General features: G+C 38.4%; 1 protein-coding gene across 2 annotated transcripts; it reads right to left on the bottom strand.

Moving 5' to 3' along the window:
- Positions 1–686: 686 nt before the first annotated feature.
- Positions 687–20,094, bottom strand: itgb2 (integrin, beta 2). 2 transcript variants are annotated; one of them, XM_044019426.1, is made up of 16 exons: positions 19,846–20,094; positions 14,353–14,404; positions 13,925–14,022; positions 11,995–12,196; positions 11,746–11,916; positions 10,978–11,219; positions 9,525–9,683; positions 9,309–9,404; positions 9,128–9,217; positions 8,906–9,043; positions 7,095–7,285; positions 5,385–5,617; positions 4,226–4,445; positions 3,262–3,476; positions 2,869–3,035; positions 687–1,917 (listed from the first exon to the last, which is right to left on the bottom strand). In XM_044019426.1, the coding sequence occupies exons 1-16, from the start codon at positions 20,077–20,079 to the stop codon at positions 1,852–1,854; spliced, it is 2,574 nt and encodes an 857-aa protein (XP_043875361.1). In that variant the 5' UTR covers positions 20,080–20,094; the 3' UTR covers positions 687–1,851. The 2 variants fall into 2 exon arrangements, with proteins under 2 accessions (XP_043875361.1, XP_043875362.1); XM_044019427.1 differs by lacking the exon at positions 19,846–20,094 and adding an exon at positions 17,112–17,144.
- Between the last annotated feature and the right edge of the window lie 3,397 nt (positions 20,095–23,491).

Genomic DNA, 23,491 nt, shown 5'->3' with positions numbered 1-23,491 from the left:
AAAAGCAACAAGCAGAAGAGATTTGTTTGGGCAAAGAAACACAAGGAATGGACATTAGACCAGTGGAAATCTGTCGATTATTTTCGTGATTAATCGATTAATTGTTTGTTCCATAAAATATCAGAAAACCTTAAAAAATGTTGCCCGGTTTTCGTCAAACCTGAAAATGATGATGTTCTCAAATGTGTTGTTTTGTCCACAAATCAAAATGATTAACTTTTAATGATTTCTTTGTTATCCAGAGCAAAGAAAATATTCACAAGATTAAACAATTGGAAATCTTGTTGTAATCATGAAAAAAGCTTTAAACCGTTTAATCAATCATCAAAATAATTAATTTAGTAATCAATTAATAATCGATGAAATGTTTCAGCTCTAGTTGCACAGTTCCACAGCATCCTGCAGCATCATGCCATCCCACCCGGTTAGTGTGAATGACAATGACCCCAAACACACCTCCAGGCTGTGTAAGGGCTATTTGACCAACAAGGAGAGTGGTTGTCACAATCATACAAGCAATTAAGTTTCTAAATTTCTATACTATACTATGTGAGGGCAGTCAGTCATACTGGGACGGATTATGAACCAGTGGGCCAGGAAACAGTTGCCTTTCAAGAGTGTTCGTAAGCTACACATCAAGGCCACTATGTTTGTATTTTCTGATTTTTGCACAAGAAAAACATACATTGAAATGAAACATATTTATTTTACTTTGCTGTAAAGATGATTTCCTGACTGCAGATTTCAACATGGATCAGACTGCATTAGTGTCTTAATAGTATTTGCCACAGTATACTTGGAAACAAGGAGGAACATGAGAGAAAACAATTAAAACAAGTTTTTATTGTTATTATCATTATTATTTTATTGTTTTTATTAAACCTTTCAAAATGCACTGCCTTCACTTACTGTATACAGACATACTCAGACACAAAGTGTTCCATTGTATGCAAAGTGAAGCTGATTATGATACTTAACTTACGGTAATCAGCAATATCGCACATGAGAAACCGTAACTACCATTTTGATATGAAAAAAGAGAAGTGAAATTAAAGCTGCAGTAAGCAGGATTGCTGGACACTCAATCGCACATCAAAAATACTATCATTCTGCATCTCAATCTCATGTCAGACTGAATATGAGTCGAAAAAAAGGAACGTAGATCAAAAAGCTGCTCGACATCGCTTCTGTGTCGTCATTGCATTAAGCCTGCCTGTAGTCCCTTATTTTGGATATTGTCCTCACTACGTGTGTCTGCAGTAGATTAGATTAGATTAGAGTAGATTTAGTAAAACATCAATAGGAATGCTCTCTCTCTAAACTGTTCTGTGATTGGTCAAAGTCTTCAATGTCATCAATTGCATGCATTTCATCATCCACCCATTTCTGTGGTGGTCCATGTGAACCATCTCGCTGTAGCACACACCTTCAAATCCAGTTCCTCTTGGTCAAAAGAGACAAAAAGTCAGTTGGTACAAACACATGTACAAGTCATTGCTCAGAGAATACGAGGACATTAGAAACTCCTCGTGCAGTAATTGTAAGAAAAAGTGTGACCCAGGTCGAAGGATGTAAACAGAGTCCAGAGGAGGTGCAAAGGAGTAGCTAGTTCATTTACATGAACCTGAAAGATTTCATTTGAAAAGATTAAATATAATTTCATATAAAATCATCATAGAAAGAGTAAATAAAAAATGGATTACTCATGCTTCTTAAATATGCGGATAATGTCCCTGTGTGTATAGTACAACGCAAATTCAGTCACATAAATAAGGCAATCAGAGACGGCTTCTGTTGTCAAGCAAATGAACAGAGCTGTGCAGATTGATGGCTGTGCTGCAGTGGAGGCTTTCACTCTCCAGTGAAAGTGGGGTTAGCCACAGTGGTAGTGGCGTTCTTGAACAGTGGGTTGTCAGCCTGGTAACACAAAAACCTTACATTTAGTTTGTTTTCATGAGTGAAATTCAGCGTGAAACAAACGTTGGACAATGTTGACACCCTACCCTACCAGTATCTCCATGTTGGCCCCATAAGGGTTACATTTGGACTGACAATATTGGTCCCAAGCCGGTTTGTCTGTGGTTTCCATGGTGACCCCACCCGTTTGCCCCTTGAGCTTCTCATGTGGGGCCAATGTTACTGAAACCATATGGGACCTGCATAATTTGCCCATTAGCCGTCTTTACATGTCTGCTCCTGACGGCAACGTGTGAATGGGGATGAAAGATGAAAATGAGATGCTCATAGATGTGCTGTCTGAAAGTGTGAGTGAATGGGTGAATGGCAAAAGCTGTAGTGTAAAGCAGCTTTGAGTGGTCATCAAGACTAGAAAAGTGATAAATACAGACCATTCATACTCAGGTAGCCTGGACAGGGTATGAAGTGGGCAAACAGGTGGGACCAGCATGGACAAACTCACTTGGGACCCATATTTTCAGTCCTTATGGGTCCCACGTGGACATGCTAATTGCTAAAGAGGTTATTTAACCTTAGGGGACAGGGTAGGAGTTACAGTGACCACTGCCCACTTTCACAGAGGTTAAAATCCTGGGTTTCGCCTCAAACTTTCAAAACCTAAGAAGCCTCTTGGATGAGAGGTGAAACAACTTCATGAAAACTACGGCCAATTTCCACTTGCCACTGATTCTACTAGTATGGGATTAAATCATGGTATTTTTATTTTATGTAAAAGTTGCCCTTAAACAATTGTGTCCAGCCATGGAAAAACCAGCAACAAGTATGCAGAGGGACATTTTTAGGTGTCCCTCTGTCCATCATTCTGCATCAGGACTTTTTATAGAATAAAACTATACAATACTTTGTTACAACAATCTAAACATGATGATAAAAAAACAGAAATGATCTCACCTCTGCCCATCTGGATTTTTTCTTTTCATTTTCAAACTTTCGGAACTCTTTCAGGTCTCTCATGTAGATTAATAACTTGATGAGCATCAGCAGCATGATGCCAATAAGAGCCACTGCTGCTATGGAGCCTCCGATTATAGCAATGACGCTGGGTGGCTCTGGACAGACTGGGAGGAGAGATAAATGAGTTAAAAGGGCCTCAACAGTTTTTTAAAGTTACCTTAATTGCAATTTCAGTCATTTACAGAAGAGGAGTAGGGCCACGTGTGATGTCATTTTTTTTCAGCATTAGAAATACAATGTGAGGCAGGAGTGCGCGACAAAAGACCGAAAAGCGTGACTGTCGTGCTTGAGGCGTGAGACTTGAGACAGCTTGTTTCATCGGAAGCTTACCTCGCTGTTTCAGAATCTCAGCCTTGTAGTTATCCTCTCCAACCAGTTGTTCAAGCTTAAAAGTAACCCAGCAGCCCTCCGAGTCCTTCTGCTGACATGGTTTGCTTGTTAACAGGAAGTGGTCCACCATCTCATGATAAATACTCTGGCTGCATGCCACAGTGCAGTTCTTTTTAAAAGGGCCGGATTCAAATCCAAGGCATTCAATGCAGTTCCTGAAACGAGTCAAGACTTGAGATCTCAACATAAACCAGCAAGACAACAAAACAAGATATAAACTAAAGATCAGAAATAGAAAGAAGAAAATAAAAACAGATGGGTAATGTGGATCATGAGGGGAAGGCCAGTCGGAACAGGTGGGTTTTGAGCAGTGGCGATTGCTCTCAGACAGCAAAATGATGTCAAATATGTGTTGTATTTACATGTCAATACTAAACATGTGCTAGACAACTGCTCATGTGCCATCTCTTATTAGCTGCTATAATCTTCTTCTGACAGAACATGTTATTGCAACACAGCCTCTTATTTTAATTTGAATTATTGTTGTTTTTTAATCTTGCTTTTGTCTTTTCCCTTTGTTTCATATTGTATAATTATGTACATCTGTCTCTTATGTCTTTAAATCTATCCAAGTATTTGTGCATTCGTTCATTCACTCATTGTCCACCGCTTTATCCTCCATGTTTGACTTGCGGAAGCTGCTGGATCCAATCCGAGGGTGAAAGGGGGAATTCACCCTGGACAGGTTGCCAGTCCATCTCAGGTTGCCAAAACACAGAGAGGAACAACCAGAAACTCTCACATTCAAACCTACAGTCAATTCTGCATATTTTCGCACCTGTATTGGTGCATATCACCTTAAATCTGATAAAATGTTAATCACCAAACAAATAATATAAATAAAGGGGAAAAAAATAAATATTGCTTTTAAGTAAAAGAGTTACTTAAGAGTTTGGAGTCTTACAGCTTGGTCTGGCATGGGTCAGGGCAGCCAAGGCACTGCTGGCAGTGTGGCCGCTGGTATCCCTCCTTACACTGACAGCGGTTACATTTGCAGGTTCCTCGGCCGAAGCACACGGAGTTGTTCAGCGTACGACAGCCTACGTCAGACACCGCGCACTGACAGGCCGAGCCCTCAAAGCCCGAACCGCAGTTACACTTGCCACATATGCACCTCCCATTACCTGTGAGATAAGAGAAATGGAGGTGAGACTTTTACCTACACATCTGAGTTGCATTTCACTACAAGCAACTTTAGCTTTTATATTTTCTGACAGCAGACGTCTTCCTAAACAATTTGCATTTTAGTGCATTTCCCCTGGGCAAGACACATAAAGCAAAATTGCTCATGGTGGCTGTGTCAGCAGCATGTGAATGGATATGATGGAGATAGAGCTACATATATATGTAGATGCACATTATGAATGTGTGTAAAGTGATTTTACATCATGCTGTAATATATATGCTGTAAATACAGACCACAACAGACATTGGGAGTTGTAAGATTAAATTGCTATGTTGCTGATTAAAGGGATTCAAATTTACAAAACGTGAAACCCTTACAAATCCCCAAACAAAATGTTGAGCATTTTCTTTTCTAAAATGTAAATTTGTCTCTATGTTTCACACTTTGTAATATTGTTTGACACTTACAGGCCACTGTAACCTTGTCTTATGTGAGTACCTTTTTTATTTACATTTAATTCAAATAAAATATTTGTATTGTCCTAAATCAAATCATATTATCTCTGGGCACATTGTATAGTTACATGTTGGACACAGAAAGCCCAATACTGTACATTATAGAGAGAAAGAGAAAGAGTGAACACTTAAATAATGTGAGCCTGGAAGCGACGTCAGGCAGTCAACTCGAGCTGTCGAACTGTTAAATGCAGCCAAAAGTCAAACTCTGTAACACTGTTGTATTTTGTTTGTATGTAACTGTGCTGGTTAAATAAAGGTTAAATAACTAAACAAAACAAACTAAACAAAAATATTCTAAAAAATTATTATTTTTTTGCCTACACCTCGCAGCGTGAAATATAGACTATCAAAGTTATCAGAAAATAACGTTTGAAGTACACTTTATGATGAATACAATCATGAAATAAGTAAAACTGTACCTCCACACAGCTTATTCTTGTACTTTTCACAGTGCTCATCATCACACTCGCAAAAGTCACCATGGTAACTTTTCCCACTCTCTGTGGTGTGGCACCGGCATCGACCACAGACACAGTCTCCTCGACCCTCGCATTCTGTGCCGTTTTGCCTCTGACAGGTTGACCTTAGGGATTGGCCGCCTTTCTCACCGACGGCACACTCGCAGAACTGACCAACGTGGCCTTCATTACAGCTGAACAAGGACGCAAATAAATGAATAAATACATCTAAAATCTGTCACAAGTGAAGAGAAATAGCAGAAATAATGTAAGTGTAAGAAAGGGCAGCCAGCCTCTTTGAGTAGTGAACCTTTAACATACATACACACACATACATACAAACATACATACACACACATACATACACAAACATACATACACACACATACATACACACACATACAATACATACATACATACACACATACACACATACAAATATACATAAACACATACATACACACACATACACATATACACACATACATAAACAAATACATACATACACACACATACACACATACAAATATACATAAACACATACATACACACACATACACACACACATAAATACATACATACAAACATACATAAACACATACATACAGTACATACATACATACACAGACATACATACATACATACATACATACAAATACACATAAACACATACATACACACATACACACACACATACATACATACAGACATACACACACATACATACATACATACATACACACATACATACACACACATACATACATAAACACATACATACATACATAAAACATAGATACATACACACACATACATACAAACATACATAAACACATACATACATACAACACAGATACATACACACATACATACAAACATATAAACACACATACATACAACACAGATACATATACAAACATACATAAACACACATACATACATACATAAACACATACATACATACAACATAGATACATACACACACATACATACAAACATACATAAACACATACATACATACAACACAGATACATACACAAACATACATAAACACATACATACAGACACACGTACATACATACAAACATACATACACACATACATACATACAGTACATACATACATACTAAACATTCACACATACATACAAACATACCTACATACAAACAAACATAAATACAAACATACATACATACATAGATACATACATACATACAAAGACACATACAAACATACCTACCTACATACAAACAAACATAGATACATACATACAACACATTTTCTGGACCAAACAATTTATCAGGAAATAATCAAGAGATTAATCAATTATTAAAATTTTCCTTTGGTGCAGCCCGTTTGTTTATTTTTGCACAATGAAAGAAATGTATATCTACATATGCTGCAAAGTGTGTTAATTTCACTAACTGACACAGGGAGATATATGGGATCTATTGTGCAGTACAGTATAGTAGTAGTATAAACCAAGTGACTTCTGTTTTTGTGTTAATATAAAAGCAGTTAAAATACACATATACACATACAATTTACATTAAGCCACGAACACTGAAGGAGGGCTTAATGAACACAAAGTTAAGTTAAAATCAGTCTTCTAACCTATAAAAGAATAAAAGCTTTGCCATTGAGATAACAGTGCAACCTGCACTTTCTTACCTGCAAATACCACAGCTGACTCTCCCATTCATCCTACAGTGAGAGTGTTTTTTGTCATTGGGGTCCTCACACAAACACTCACAGTTCGTCGACAAGCTCACTGTCAATGTGTCTTTAATGCCCAGTGGACTGATAGTGAAAGACTGGCTCTCCATACAAGAGTGTGCTGTCACAGTGACATTAAAAGAGATCTGGAAGGAGGAGTCAAACAAAATTAGATATAAGACATACGTTTTTTTTTTAATCTAACACATATATACAGATGAAGACTGGGGAAGAATTGTGGTTTCTGTCATTATGTAATGAGCATACTGTAACTTGTAATTACCTTGATGTGTCTGTATTTTATTTAGGTTAACTTCCCAACACGACATAAGTTTGGTCCAGCATAGACCAACATGATGCTGGTCTATTACCAAAACACAACAAATGCTGCTCTATGCTGGTGTTTCTAGCAGGGATAGTTCATCTCTAATCCAAGAGGCTTCTTCAGTTATGAAGGTTTGACGTGAAACCCAGGAAATGACAGTGCTCGTTCCATTTACATTGAAACTCAGATGTCAGAGCTGGGAATGACATCACTTCCAAGTTCCCAGCTACCCAGAGATGGTTGGGGGACAAAAAAAAACTTGGAAGCTGGGCTATCAATTGTTAACAATACCAGTCGATAACAATCTCTACATGGGTAGCAACAGGGCCGGCTCTTGGCATAGGCGATATAGGCGGTCGCCTAGAGCGCCATCTGCTGGAGGGGCGCCATGAGGCCATTTTATTTTCTAGGTGTCATTTGATGATACCATAGATGCTTTTGCTGCAAGGAAGTCCAGACGTGTACAATTTTAGTTGAAGTGAAAGACACGCTGGAAAGAGTTACCTGAAAGTTTGTTGTTGTTGTTCAAATTAAACTGCTGTGATTGTTCTTGTGGTTGCTGTAAGTCAATACTTGAAAGTTGTGATTTTTTGCTGTTTGCTGTTATTGTTCAAATTACACATGTGTGATTGTTCATTTGGCTGGTGTAATTTGTGTGTGTGTGTGTGTGGGGCACCGGAGAACAATCTCGCCTAGGGCACAACATTAGGTAGAGCCGGCCCTGGGTAGCAACATACACACCACAAACACGCACATGCACACACACACACACACACGCTGCGTGTATGTTGCATATAACATGTGATTTTTAGCTGTAGTAAATGAGATTTATAGGTTCAAATGAGAAAAATGTTCATTATGCTAATGATGTTAACTACACTGATGTGTGATGAGTGATCTAAATGTCATGACCGAAATAAACATGTAAATAAATAAATAAATAAATAAATGTTCATTGACTTAGATCACTCAATTAACTTTGTGTTGCAAAATGCTGAACTTATTTTGCCATTTGATTTAATTGATTGTTACTTTTTAGGAAAGCTCTGTGTCTTTTGTACATGAATACTGTGTCAAAGTCAATTACAATTATTATTTATTTATATATATATATATATATATATTATTATTATTATTATATATATATATTTTAAAGGCATAGAATGATTGTCTTTTCGCTGTTTTCAGGGTGGTGCCCAGATCTGATAAAATTTTAAAATATTTAATGAATAGTTTTAAATTTGTTTTTATTTTTATCAATCAAATTATTGCCACTAACTGTTGATCCCCAACATCTATTTAAATGCACCAAAACACCAAGTCCAATTCCCTGTATGTGTAAATGTACTTGCCAATAAACATCGATTTTGATACCTATTCTGATTCTGGTAATGATGACCTGGATGTACGAGAATCTACGCAGACATTCCAAAGAACTGACCTCGTCTCCATCATGGACCTTGTTACAAATCCCTTTGGCGTCCCCTGCTGGTCCTGGATTACTGCAGATCGGAGTATAGACAACTCTGACATTGTCAGGGAGTGTGTCATGGGTCAGAGTAACGCTGGAAGAAAGTCGCTGTCATGGAGTACATATTTGAGACCATTATTAGATACAAATGAAAAAAAGTGTTGATCACATGCAGCTCGATGAGTGACTTACATTGTAGGCATTTACAATGAGATTGACCACATTGTCAGAATTTGTTGACAGAACTCCCACCTCCGACTTTGGAATCATTTTAGAGAGTTTCTGAGAGAGAACATGGTGTGACATTAAATTTCAGTGAGTGTGAGAATGTATTTTTTTTTAACAGTAAACAGAGTAGTTGATTTTTATTTACCTTATACACATCCTCCATATTTTTCGTCACAGCAAATATAGGTTGAATATTGTTCTTTTCCAACTGCCTCGCCAGTTGTCCCACAGACGGGTAGTCCTTCACACAGCAAAAATACCCATGAAATAATCATTTGACTTGATAACCAAAACCTTTTGAAATGAATAAATAATACAAAGCTTTGCCCTCGGAGAGCATAACATGTGATTCCATACACACCATCTCACTGCTCCTGCCATAAATACTGGATTCCATGTAGCACTGTTCATCATTGGGTTCAAGTATTCCTGCCAGTTTTCCATCACCAGCCATGTGGAATCCAGCATCAGTGGTGAGTACAATCAGCCGAGTGCTGCTGTTCCTCCATCCTATTTTGTCCTAAACAACAACATCATCATCTACAGTCTGTTTACTGCATTGAGGAAATCTGGCCTATGCCTGGAGACTTTGACCAATCACAGTGTAGTTCATGGAGTGAGGGCATCTCCTATTGGCTATTCTATGAAGCAGCGACACACCATTTCAGCGCAAAGGTCACTATTCTAGCATATTGGTAATAATAAAGTCCATGCTATGAAGCTTAGACTACTACTCGACTACTACAAATACAAAATACTACTACAAAGCATGATGAGTGTATTTGAGGGACAGCTCAGGTTGAAAGTAAGAAAGGCAAGGTTGAGATGGTTTGGTCACATGCAGAGGGGGGTTGATGTTTATATTGGACAAAGGATGTTGTAACAGGTGTAACAGAAGAGGACACAAACAAGGAATAAGACAAGACAGAGGCAGATGATCAACTTTGGTAACCCCTAAATAAGAAGAAGATGCTGTAAAGAAACCTTAAAAAGAAAATTGGGGGTTCCTAAAGAAGCGCAAATAAACAGAGTCACAAACAACGAGCTGTAGATGTGCAGCACAATGGACAGTGTGTGGGACAATCACTGATTTTCACTCCGTTTATTTTACGATTCAACAATTTTTTCACCCCCGTGTGTGATTAGCAGCAGGGTGCCAAAAATGTGTACCAGTGATGCAAGAGTGGACTTATGGCCTGTTTCCTCCGGCTTGACCCAGCACGGCACAGCACAGCACAATTAAGTTGCGTTTCCACTAGCATAGTACCTGGTACCAGGTATATTTTTTAGTACCTGCACTAGCGAGGTTCCAAGTGAGCTGTAGGTACTATGCCAGCCACTGATAGGTCAGAGTGCCGTCACACGAAGAGACGTGTGACACAACAATCAAGCAGAACAATGCCGAACTGTAGATCAGTTAAAAAGACTTAACAATCCTAAAAACGTGGGTTAATCTCCAACAATTACCAGGGAAATTTCTAAACTCTCAATATTTAACACAGGAGTCTGGTGTATTTAGCGACAGCACTGCTAATGTTGAGTAGGTACTATTTTTGTTGTAGAAAACCAACCTAAACCATGCTGTGACGTGACGTGCCGTGCCGAAAAGGGCACAGAAAATGTGATTGCAGTAGCTGGTGTTTGACCAGAGAGGCAGAAGATATACTGATTTTTTATTGTAATATGCATAATTTCACTACCAATTTGTCAAAATGTGCCTGGGGCCCAACAAATAACATTTCTAGATACCCGTATACACTGGTTTACACCTGAAAAAAGTGGTTTAGGGGTTTAGTCACAATTGAAGTTCTTACCCCACACACGGCAGCCTGCATTATTGCATCAAGGCTTCCCTCTGGAGAGTCCAAGTTCCCAGAGATGAACTGCTGTTTCACTTTGGTCTTGAAGTCTTCCTCCTTTGATGTCAAGCTCAAAACATGTCTATAACCAAAGGCAGCCTGACACTGCTGGTAATTGTCGTCGCATGGCCTCCTTAGTTTCTCTGGATTGGTGTTCGTGTAAGGAAGGACTGTCTTATCAACAAAGGCACCAAACCCTGGAGTTATAAAAATAGCTTTTATTTATTTTTTCCATTTCGGTAGCAAACATTTATTCATTGAAATTTCATCTAAATTTGAAAAAGTACTTCATTATTCTGCCAATTTTATAGTTCAAATATTACTATGTGCAGTAATGATACTTTTTATATGCATTTTTTCCTTGTATTAGAGTGTGTTCTATCTGTTCCAACATGTCCATGTCTGTTTTCATTTTATTAGATCAGAAGTCACACTCATAATTTTAATTTTATTGGTTTGTTCAATGACATCAATAGCTTTTTTAAATAGCTCATTCTGTACCTTTTCTGGGTCACTATCTCCTTTATTTTTGGCAACTTTCAAATTCTTTCTGCTTTTAATTCTTTTTGAAACATTTTCTGCAATTTTCTCAGATAGGAAATTGAGTGACAGTGCAGGTCAGAGGCAGACAACATACTAATCTAATTAACATACATCAGTATTTTTCCAATTCAGACAGATTAATTTGAATAAGATAAAAGATGAAGAGTTCAGTCTTCTTACCAATTTGAGCGTGAGCAGTGATTTTTTTCAAAGCTGCAAACAGACTCTGCCCCAGTCCTTTGACATTTTCCAGGTCGTCTTTCATGGAGTAAGACAGGTCCATCAGGTAGTAGAGATCAACAGGGTAACCCTCAACTCTTTTAAAATGAACACTGAACGTGGTGGGAAGCCCTGCAAACACAAAAGAGAAGACGATTAAAGAGTGACATCAGGTGTGAAGAGACATGATTATGAAGTGGTTCCACTGACCAAGTCTCAATTTCAGACTGATCTTCTGTGGACTGAGCTGTACGGGCTCCTGCCGGGTGAATGAACTAGACAGTGGTTTATTGGTGATGATTGTTTGTGTGTTCCGGGGGGAGATGATCTCTATGTCCGTGCAGCCTCTCGCCATCAACTGAGCTTTGGTGTCACAGCGCGCTGCTTCCTGCTCACCAGGTTTGGTGAAATTCTACACAAACGAAAAACAACACAAACAAGTAATGATTGTTGTTAGTTGAAGAGAGGTTAGCCATGTATTTGATCTACAGAGAGGAAGTATGAAAAAAAAGAGTTGCCTAGATAATACAACAAGCTCTCCATACCTGTGGCACGAGATACTTCAAAAGAAAAGGCTCACAGCCCACGCTGCTTGCCTGAAGATAGAAGGTAGATGAAAGAGATAGAGGCCTAAAGAATAAACAGGATATTCTCCATCAAGGTCTAGACTCAGTGGGAGGGTAAAATAATAACAGAGCTGAGACTAAATATAGTGGCAAAGTTGCTAAGTGGGCAAATCTACATCCCAGAACAAGATCCAGTGAAGATCATAATGGTAGATATAAAAATGTCCAAAATGAAGAACTGGACAGCACCAGGACATGATCCACACCTACTGGCTTAAGAAGCTAACTTTGCTCTATGAACACCTGGCTGCACAGATGAACCAGCTGATGATGTCCGGGACCCACTCAGAACACACAAGGTTGACACAAGGGCAGACTGTCCTTATCATGAAGGACCACCAGAAGAGGACAGTTCCATCCAACAACCTGCCGCAGCACAACATGGAAGGCATCACTGCGGAGATGAGTCGGCATGTTGTTCAATACATGAGCAGAGCCCAGAAAGGAATTGGCAGTAACACCAGGGGAGCCAAACACCCAATAAGGGTTGATTGTAAGACCAGGAACACCAACATGTGCACTGCATGGATTGACAATATGCAAGCCTAAGACTTGATGCCACATACATGGACATTGGCCTGCTTGGAGCTGTACAATATCAGCAGGACTCCAAGGACCTTCAAACAGAACTTGATAGGTCTGTAGAGGCCAACTCAAAACCTATTGCACATATGAGCATCACTGAGACGTACCAAGGAGATGCTCTGTCCTGTCTGCTGTTCTGCTTAGGGCTGATGGGATCCATGAAGAGGCTGCAAGGAGATCTGCCACAGCCAAATACCTACACCAAGATCCAAGCCATCAATACCTATGCCCTGCCAGTAATAAGATACCATGATGCCTAATTGAATGCCTTAGGCAGCTGAAAACCATGTAAAAGGGAGGATCCAGAGGGCTAAACATGGAAGGACAAGCCCCGACATGGCATGTCCCAGGAGGCTGCACTCAAAGAAAATACAGAGGAGCTAATCATATTTGCACAGGAGCAGGCCCTAAGCTCTAGATCAATAGAGGCTGGGATCTATCACACCAGGCAGGACTGCAGGTGTAGACTGTGTTAAGACGGCCCTGAGACAGTGCAGCACATCACAGCAGGGTGTAAGATGCTGGCTGGGAAGGCATACATGGAACGCTCTAACCAAATGGCTGGAATAGAGTACAGAAACATTTGGGCCAAGTAAGGACTGGAGGTACCAGGATCAAGATGGATCCTGTGACTCCTGAAGATGTGACTCCAAGATCCAGGTGCTGGCTAATCAACCAGACAAAGTGGTTCTGGATAAATAGCAGGAGAGGGCACTAGTGATCGATGTATCAATCCGAAGTGACAGCAACATCAAGAAGAAAAAACATGAGAAGATGTAAGGCTCAAGCAGATTCCAGGAAGAACATCTGAGCACAAAACCCTTAGGCCCACGAGGCTTCTGGTAAAGGACTGGTACCTATGTCTATGGATGTACTGCATATAGAGTACACATATACAATTGATTTTAGTGTAAATCTGTAAATCTCACCAGCTGCTGACACCATACGCAGTATGGTCCAGATCTGATACAGTCATTGCAGGAGTTAATCACTGACTTGGAGCAGACTTCCTCTTGTTGACACAGTCCTGCAAGAAAAACACAAACTTATTCAACACTCAATATCCATCAAGTCAGTCTTGCTTTCTGATGCTAATGTTTTTATTCAGGGTATGATGGCCTAAAATAAATATACCTAAATTATTAAAAGACAAATTAAAAGAAAAATCTTCAGGAAAATATAAATAATATAAAGAACTTAGTCTGATAGGAGGAAAGAGGGGTAAACTTAACAAGCACTACCCCTTCTTTACATTACGTCTATAAATGTAACTCTTAAACAATCATTTTGAAACTTTCTCCTTTGGGATTTATATTAACTACTCAAACAAATATCAATAAAGGATATGAAAGCTCACCATTTCTACTCATCAGCAGGAGTAGAAGAAATAACCCACAGGGATTCATCTTCTGATGACAAAAAAAGGAAAATATCTTGGATCAGTACAATAAAATGTGAAGATTTAAATGCAGGACCATGTTGGTTGATTTACCCATTAAAATAAATACCTTAACGGTACCCAAAATGACAAAAAAAAGTTTATTTTCATACATTTATTCAGCTGGACTACGTGATGGCTAACACTGTTGATTCACTTGTCACTGGTTTGAATCCTGGTTGGACCAACAAACCAAATCTGAACCATATCATCTATACCAACTATAGGTGTTTTTGACCAAGGGTGTGGAGTTTTGTCTTTGGTTCTCCAGCTTCTTCCAAACGTTATCAGTTCAGAGAGATTGTTCAAAAATAGATAAGGGAGGGGGTGCAGAGCATTGACTGTAGTCTTCAAGTCAAATATGTGTATAATTCATCTGTTTAAAACAAATAAAATGTGGTGACTTGTAATTATTAATGGGACAGTGTGGCATTTATGTCTGGAGGTGGTGGTGCTCAGATTCCTGCATCTTTTCAGGTCATTTTGTCTTGGATATTTTTGTTGCTGTGTTTTGTTGTGAGATTTCCCAAATAAAATAAACGAATCTAAACTAAAACTGTTCAAAAACATGCATATAGCTTAACTGGAGAATGTAAACTGACCAAAGGTGTGTGAGTGCATGGTTGTCTCTGTATGTTGGCGCTGTAATGGACTTGGTTTTCACCCTATGGCAGCTAAGATTGGCTCCAGTTCCAGTATATAGATATATATATATATAGAAATAGAAATGTAGTTGTGGTAGGTTTCCAGCAGGGGGTGCCATTAGCTTAGTTTACAGTTTTTTCATATTGTACTAACATGGTTCCAAATTACTAAATTCGGGGGGTTACTTTAATAGTCTCACTCAAATATTCTAAATCCCATTTTTCCAGGTCTCTGAATACAAACTGGGACTTCAAAATGCAATTTCCTGATCAATCTCACTTCAGTCATGTGTTAGAGTATGAAATAGGTCTACAGTGAAGTTTTATTCACACCATTTCTAAACACCCCTCACAAACAAGGGTGGATTCAAAGACATGTAGTGTGTTGTTGGTCTCACATCACCAGTGTTTGCTAAATACACATCTGCACACTTTGAGCCTATGTAACAACCTCACTTGACTTATTGACTCATTCTGTCACTTATAATGCAGTTATGACTATGACCATTTTTTTGTCATTTGTAACATAGATCCTCTGGCGACTCAGCAGCTTTTTTAAGACTTTTAACATTTGACTACTGCTTTTAAATACCATGAGGATAAATATTTTAGACCTGGATTACCAGATGAAGAAGTATGTGAAATGTGCAGTGGCCCTGAAGCAGTAATGCAATAACAGTTCATTGGAAAGAAGCAACAAGATATTGCAGCAAGATATCAGCTCTGTTTACGGTGCGTCATACTCATCCATCACTACATGTTGTGAAAGTGAAATATTCAGTCAGTATATTTTGCAGAGTTACTGGCAGAAAGTGCAGCAAGACTACATTTTGATACACCAACTGCTTTTTCAAGTCAGAAAAAATGATCGCTATAACTCTCCATGGCACAGTATTCAATTTCATGGCATTATTATTCAGGTGTGTTAGGCTGAAGACCAGTTTGAAACAGATAATATGTTATAGAAGCAGGTGCAACAGTACAGTAAAGTGTGCTAGATAATGTAGTCATGAAAAAAAGGCTCTAGTGGTAATACATTGAGTATTGGAAAACCACACTTGACTAAAAACGTACCTTTTAAGTTACTAATATTTAATACATAAGTATTGCAAGTAAAAGTACAATATAGCACATTTAAAAACAAGGGAGTTGATACATAAAACTAAAAATGCTGTTTGTCTCAGCCACAGTCAATAATTCCAACAATGATAAGGTACCACATTTCTTAAATGAAGATGAGAAGGGGAAAGGTAAGAATACAAGTCTGAAATGGGCCGGTACTACTTCTTCATTTTTACTATTTTGAGTACCAGCACTGTTATTTGCACACCAGTACTTCTCACGAGATGCTGGTGTATGGGTGAATTTTTATTTTTATTGTTAAACAAGAACAATATATATAAGTGTTTAAAATTTCTCACTAATGTTTAGTAATATTCACTAACTTCTTGCCACATTTGTGTCCTGTAGTACAGCATAATAACAGGACACCAAATACAATGGACTGTGTGCTTGAAATGTAAGTGTCTGTTGGAAATGTTAATAATAATCTAAATATACAAGTTGCAAAGTGTGTAACATAACCCCAGTTTTTAGTGATTTTAATATGGAATAATATTTGAATAAATAAATGTTGTCAATATCTTCTGGTATGTTTTATTGACTGAAACATTTCAGAATGTTGTGTTTAATGATTTAGTAATAGAGACTGACATACACGCCTCATATAGATAAGTGAAGCACTTATTTTCTTCCCACTTCACACACTGAATATAAAATGCAATTTGTTATGGATATGGAATATGTTATTAGAAATATAACAACTCAAATTGAGAATAAACGCACCCAAGTACAGCAAAACATCATTACTTTGTTACATCTCTGTACATCTGTAAGGAAAGGACAAAAAGCAAAAACACCCCTCCTGTAGGACAACATCCAAAAAGCTGCATGATCATTAATAATACCACCTCATATTTAAGTCTGCCCATGTCCAACTCATCATCAAAAAGCAAGGGTTTAAGCTCAACTCACCCTTAGTAAGTAGCTCATGACAGCGACTACAAACCCTTTGTGCTAAACCATCAAACGTCATCAGACTTTCATACAATCTCACTGAGCTACGTATAATCGCGTTATGTCATATGTGTGAAACATCCACCCACTGACAGACCTGTACTTTTATAATGTGTTGAGTATTTTAACTGACAATGAGAATGGCTTCCTGTACATACACACACACTTGACACACACACCATAAACTGCTTCGACACAGTTGACACCATAAAAGGCGGTGGACAACAGTGAACTGATGGGTCATTTGTGAGCCAGGCTGACAAGGAAGCTCGTGAGGAACAAGGTTATATTTATATGGCTATAATTATAAAATAGAAAATCAGCAAAAACATTGAGGAAGAACATTTTTGTTTGAAATGTCAACGAGAATAACGTTTTACCAAACTTTCTATAGGTGGAACCACTTTTCATCCAAAATGGATGAATGGAAAAGTGTTGGACTATGTTGGACTATGGGAGGAAAGAAGATAACCTGATGATAACCCATGCAAACTCCATGCAGAGAGGCTCTGGTTCCCGACCAGGTTGCAAACCTGGGTCTGGTTGTTGCAAAGGGAAGAGTGCCACCCACTACACCAGGGGTGTCAAACTCATTTTTGTTCTGGGGCCACATACAGCACAATTTGATCTCAAGGGGGCCGGACCAGTAAAAATAGCAAAAATAATAGAATAATAACCTGTGAACAACAAGAACTCCTTTGTTTTTTCTCCTTTGTTTTACATTTAATGAAGGATAATTTTACAAAACATGAAATGTCTTGAGAAATATGAAATAATAATAAGTGCAATTTTACCAATATCATGCCTAAATTTACTATTTACACAGCACACTGGATCTATAAAGGCACAAACATTTAGTCACGGGTATCTGGAGCATTTGACATTACGTTTAGATTAGTGTCAAATTTTAACAAATCATCCTGTGGGCCGGATTGGACCCTCTGGCGGGCCGGTTCTGGCCCCCGGGCCGTATGTTTGACACCCCTGCACTACACCAATGACATGACCCAAATCATCATTTAATCTGATGACATTCAATTTGTGCACAGTCTAGCAACTACTTTTGCAGCCATATCTGTAACAGCTAATGTCATTTTTGAATTAGTACATGCATCATTTTCAAAAGAGATGTTTAGTAAATCATTTACAGGCTCATTTTAAGCATGTCATTCAAACCAAATACACATCTATCTTAACTGCAGGGTCATTTTGCAAAATCAAAAACAATCTCTGTGTGGGTCCTGATCCAGTCTGTAGGAACCACTGCTCTAAGGTGTTAGGGGTTAGGGGTCACATTACATAATTTCATACAACAGAACAGCAGCATGTTTGTGTTAGAAATATATATTTTTTAACGTTGTTTGACTTTATCCTCCACACGAGGGTTGCAGGGAGCTGGAGCCTATCCCAGCTGACACTGATGGGCAAGTTACAGTGTTCAACCCATGCACACACAGGGAGAACATGCAAACTCCACACAGAAAAGTGTGGACCGTGAAACAAGCCACATGTACCACTGTATGGTCCCACATTGTACATAGTATTAATGTAAATAATATGTATTATCCAGGGTAAAGTTGATTACATGCACAGTGTTGGTGCTACTAAGTTTTAACTTTAACAATTAACTGATTTTGAATCAACTTAAAATGTAATTTAAATTTAGTTCCTAAATATTATATTTAAAAGTTAATATTTAGTTTATACATTATTTTTTTGTGAAAATACTATATACTGTATATAAAACATACTGTTAAAACATTACTAGTTATAGGAATTTATGTATTATTTCTGTCATTAAACACGAAATAACCAAAAACCTGCTGCCAACTAGTTGTCAGAGGCTCTAATACAAGACAAAACCATATCTAAATAGGGAAAGCGTAATGTGCTTGAGGCAAATAAATAAATAAAAGCTGTAATCACACCTTCATCCTGAAGCTGCAGTGAACCAATAATCATTTACAGCGGCAGGACATGAGTCACCAAGGTAAACATTAACCATAAGACCATAAGAACCCTGTAATATTTCTTTCACTTGTTGTTTACTCAGTATATTCAACAAAGAATATATACATACCCAAATAAGGAAGCAACAGTAACAAGAGCAACGGACGAAACCTGATTCTCCACAGGTTCAGAGAAAAGAGGAGCCATTATGACAGTGGTGCTCTTATGTGAACTGTTCATGTAAATGTTGAAATCAACAAATATTTCTATGATAAATTTTAATGAATTATGTGCATGTTACAAAAGCAGGTCCATGAAAACCCACACAAAGCCCAACCCACATACATCTTCCAGGAAGTGGCTCAGTTACACAGAGGATACAACATAAAAAGTTGCTCTTGTCAATAAAAACAATATAGAAACATCTGCGATTGACTACATATACTGACAAAAATTCAAACAAATGTACTGTTTCGCATGCACCCTCCTTCAGTCAGTTGTAAATTCAGTCTACTTCCTCCCAGACAACACGAGTTTCTTCTTTCTCATTGGGCTACATTTACATTTGCTAAACCTTTGCAAACCATTTAGCCGTTTTCTGATTATTTTGAACATTTTATATTATTCTCCCGCAGATATTTTTTATATCACAAATGTTTTGAAGATCACTAATACATGTGTACAATTTCTACATTCTCTTTTCTGAAATGACCCCCGCCGTTCTTGATAAACGTACACTTACCAGAAACAGGAAGCTGCAGCTCTGCTCTGTGGTTGACAACTGTGTCGAACCCTGGGTGAAGAGAAAACTCCACTTACACAAAAGGAAGTGCAACGCAACCAAAGAGAGTTTTCGATGGTAGATTTTTTTCGATGGTGTTGTGTCACAAAGTGGGTCACTGTCACAACTCCAACGTAAAGCATATGTTGTTAAGTTATTCAAAAGTACTTGTAATAGCTTTTTACCACATGACATTGTCTTAGGTGTCCAGTGTGACCTTTGACCTAATGTAACTAAACGGCACAAATAACATCAGTTGTCTGTGGTTAAATGTATGTGTGTTTTCATCGATCAAACTGTGAATTATGTGGTGACTGTACTGTGTCTCCATTATATTACATTACATGTCATTCAGCAGACCCTTTTATCCAACGCAACTTACAAGGAAATTGAGTACAATCTGCCAGGGGTGGAGGTGAACTTGTGACCGTGAGGTCTTTTGCACACAGGGCATTGGTCTTAACCACTGAGCCACTCCACCCACCAGTCTCTCTCCACTACTCTGTATTAAAGGACACAACTGTCAGGATGTAACTCTGTAACCTCTACCCAACTTCCTCCATCCCCCCACATGATATATTCAGTGCACCACCTATTGGCTATAACTTGACATTACATCTCCCCCCTTCAGTTTAACTATTTTTGGCAGAAAACTTAAATTGAAAAGCTAATAGAAGAAATTATACTTTACATTTTGTATCCTTTTTCTATAAACATTTCACTTTTTTTGTTACATCTCAGGGCTCCAGACACATTTTTTACTAGGAGCAGAGTGGCCCCTAACTTTTAGGTTTTGGAGCACAAGGGGAAAATGTAGGTGTGTGCAACACAATGCAATGCAAATATTCACATTTCCTCTTATTATCACTTTATTACTGATATTTACTTTAATGAATGCAGAAATTACAGTGTGTTGTGTCTATATAATAATAGTATAATAATAACATCTCTTAAAATTAACATCCAAATGGATTATTTTTTACAAAAACATTTTAATTGTTTGATTACCCATTTTCTTGGCAAAGCAAAAACAATTAAACTTTACATAAACAAAAATGTAACACAAGGTTGTACATTTTAACTTTCAACATAAGCTTTACTTTAAAACACTTGAGTAAAGTCACGGGATTAAACACAAAAACTAAACCAAGACCAATAAACAAACAAAAACTCCTCACAGTTAAGCAGCACTGGTACAGCAGTGGTCATCTTAACTGAAATTGTTGATAGTTACAGGGCTCTCAAGTCTCTCGCATTGTGTGTGACAGTCGGCTTCAGGTCTTTTGTCACGCACTCCCGCCACACATTGTATTATTATAAATGTCTCTGCTGCTGCTATCGCTATGGAAACAGGATAAATCAAGCACGTCTCACATGGAGTTCTGAGTCAAGCCTGCCACTTACCTGTCAATCAAAAAAAAAAAGGAAAGGGGCGGGCTACACAATAGTCTGCCCAACACTGTGCTTAACACTACAGTACATGTGCTTGCCTTGTTTACTCCTAAGCAGTGCTCACTTTAGCGGATACTCCACCTTGTGGCCAAAAGGAGAAACCACACCTCTCTGTATGTGCTACTTCTCATCACAGAAAGTGGAGCACAGGTACTATTTTGTGAGCTACACTGCTACACAGAACAATACAGAACAAACTGGACATTATGACCTCCTAACATTCGAAATGAATATTATCTATTTTTTTATTATCTATCTATTTCTTAATGCTTGTCCTTATACTAGAATAGTCATATTTCCATCATCAGTTTTTGTTTTCGTTGTTTCTTTTCTTTTTGAAATAACAGTTTGCAGTGCAGTTGCAGTAAATAGAGTGTGATCATGCGTAGTCCAATTTAGTCAGGAGGCTACTTTTAGTTGGAATATTTAATTTTTAGATTTTATATTCTGAAAAATCTGCCACCAACGCCTGCAACACACAATCATAACAGTTTTGCACAGTTTTCCACATAATACACAGAACAAAATACAATACAAAACAGTGTCAGTGTCAGGAGGGTTGTTAGGAACTTTCACAAAACTTGGACCCAAAGGCACGAGACCAGAAACTAGTGATGGGTCGTACCGTGTCGATGCTTCGGAGCGTGTGTCAAGAAATCCCAGAAGTCTTTAGTGGAGCGCGTATTGGTTCAGGAAGTTTGATTATTGGCGGGATTCATGAACCTATAAGGACTACAATGGAGCCGCTCATACTTTGTGGGTTTGTGTTGGTGATTTGTTGGTTTGTGAGTGACATAGATATATATCTGCCAAAGTGAGTAACATTATTTTCACATTTGTTTACACATTATTTTACATCGCTACATGTGTAAAATTTACTTTTTTTATCTTTAAAGGAAAAGCTGGACCAAGTTCAAGACCAGATGGGGATGCCCAAGAAGAAACTCATCCAAGAGGTCGAAACTTGGTGGAACAGCACCTTCCAGATGTTGGAGCGAGTCGCAGAGCTCAGGGAGCCTGTGGGGGCTGCTGTGGGGGCTGCTAAAAACTGACATTCCTGTTCTGACCTCAAAGGATTTCACTATTGTGTGTGAGTGCCTGGCTGTAGTTTCTCCTTTTTTTGAGGCCACAATTGAGCTCTCAGAAGAGAAAAAAGTATCTGGCTCCAAAGTGGTGCCATTGCTCAAAATGATTGAGAAGACGATCCAGGTGGAGACTTCAAAAGTAGCAGTACCGGTGGCTCGGGAACTGGGAGAGCACCTCATAAGGCTCCTGAGGGAGAAGCTATACAAGGTGCAGAGTATGAGCATCCTGTCTCTTGCAGCACTGCTAGACCCAAGATTTAAGACACTTGGCTTCTTCTGTCCAATGAAGACAGAGGAGGCCATCAAACGGCTCACAGCTGAATGTGCAAACATTATAGGGTCTAGTTCTCGCTCACTGCCACCTGTAGCTTCCACTTCACAGGATTCTGGAGCTGAAAGACCTGGTCCGTATTTTTGGTTTGATTTACATTCTACTTTGGAGTTATGACCTAACTCTGGGGTCCTTTGGATGCCATGGTATCCGAATCAAGAAAGACAACAAATGTTTTTGCTGATGCCACAGTGGAAGCACAACGGTACCCGGCAGATATCGGCAGGACTGAGGATCCTCTGTAGTACTGGGAAAGGCGGAGGCAAATATACCCAAGCCTATACAGGCTTGCTGTGGGATACTTGTGCACCCCTGCCTCCTCAGTACCATGTGAAAGAGTTTTTTCAAAAGCTGGAGAGGTTGTCTCCAAGAAAAGAAACCGGCCGAGTCACACCACTGTAGACAAATTGTTGTTTTAAAACAACAACAAATATAGTCACAAGCACAACTGATGTCCCATCTCTGTCCCATCCTTTGAAAACACTGTAACACTTTTAACAAATATCTCATGTCCTATTGGATTTATTTAATCATTGACTGAAATGATACTGGTAAAGTAAGCAATAATAATAATAATTATTATTATTATTATATATTATTAGTAATTACTAATACACCACTATTAGCATTACCCACATATTAATCAAAACAGAATAGACAAATGAATGAATGAATGAATGAACCATACAAAATCACTGTATAGCACCAAGAGGCCTCACAAACAGTTTAAATGTCAATA

This window comes from Solea senegalensis, linkage group LG2, assembly GCF_019176455.1.
Source record: "Solea senegalensis isolate Sse05_10M linkage group LG2, IFAPA_SoseM_1, whole genome shotgun sequence".
In the NCBI taxonomy this organism is placed as follows: domain Eukaryota; kingdom Metazoa; phylum Chordata; class Actinopteri; order Pleuronectiformes; family Soleidae; genus Solea; species Solea senegalensis.
Note: the sequence above shows the minus strand (reverse complement) of the source record. Positions and strands in the feature narration are given on the sequence as shown.

Bases quoted from the DNA above. Each gene is read 5' to 3' on its own strand.
- itgb2 (XM_044019426.1), bottom strand. From the start codon at position 20,079: ATGTCATGTGGTAAAAAGCTATTACAAGTACTTTTGAATAACTTAACA. The intron at 9,218-9,308 runs GTAAATAAAAAT...GTTCTCTCTCAG, and splicing joins ATATGGAGGATGTGTATAAG to AAACTCTCTAAAATGATTCC. The intron at 9,044-9,127 runs GTAAGTCACTCA...ACTCCATGACAG, and splicing joins TCATTGTAAATGCCTACAAT to CGACTTTCTTCCAGCGTTAC.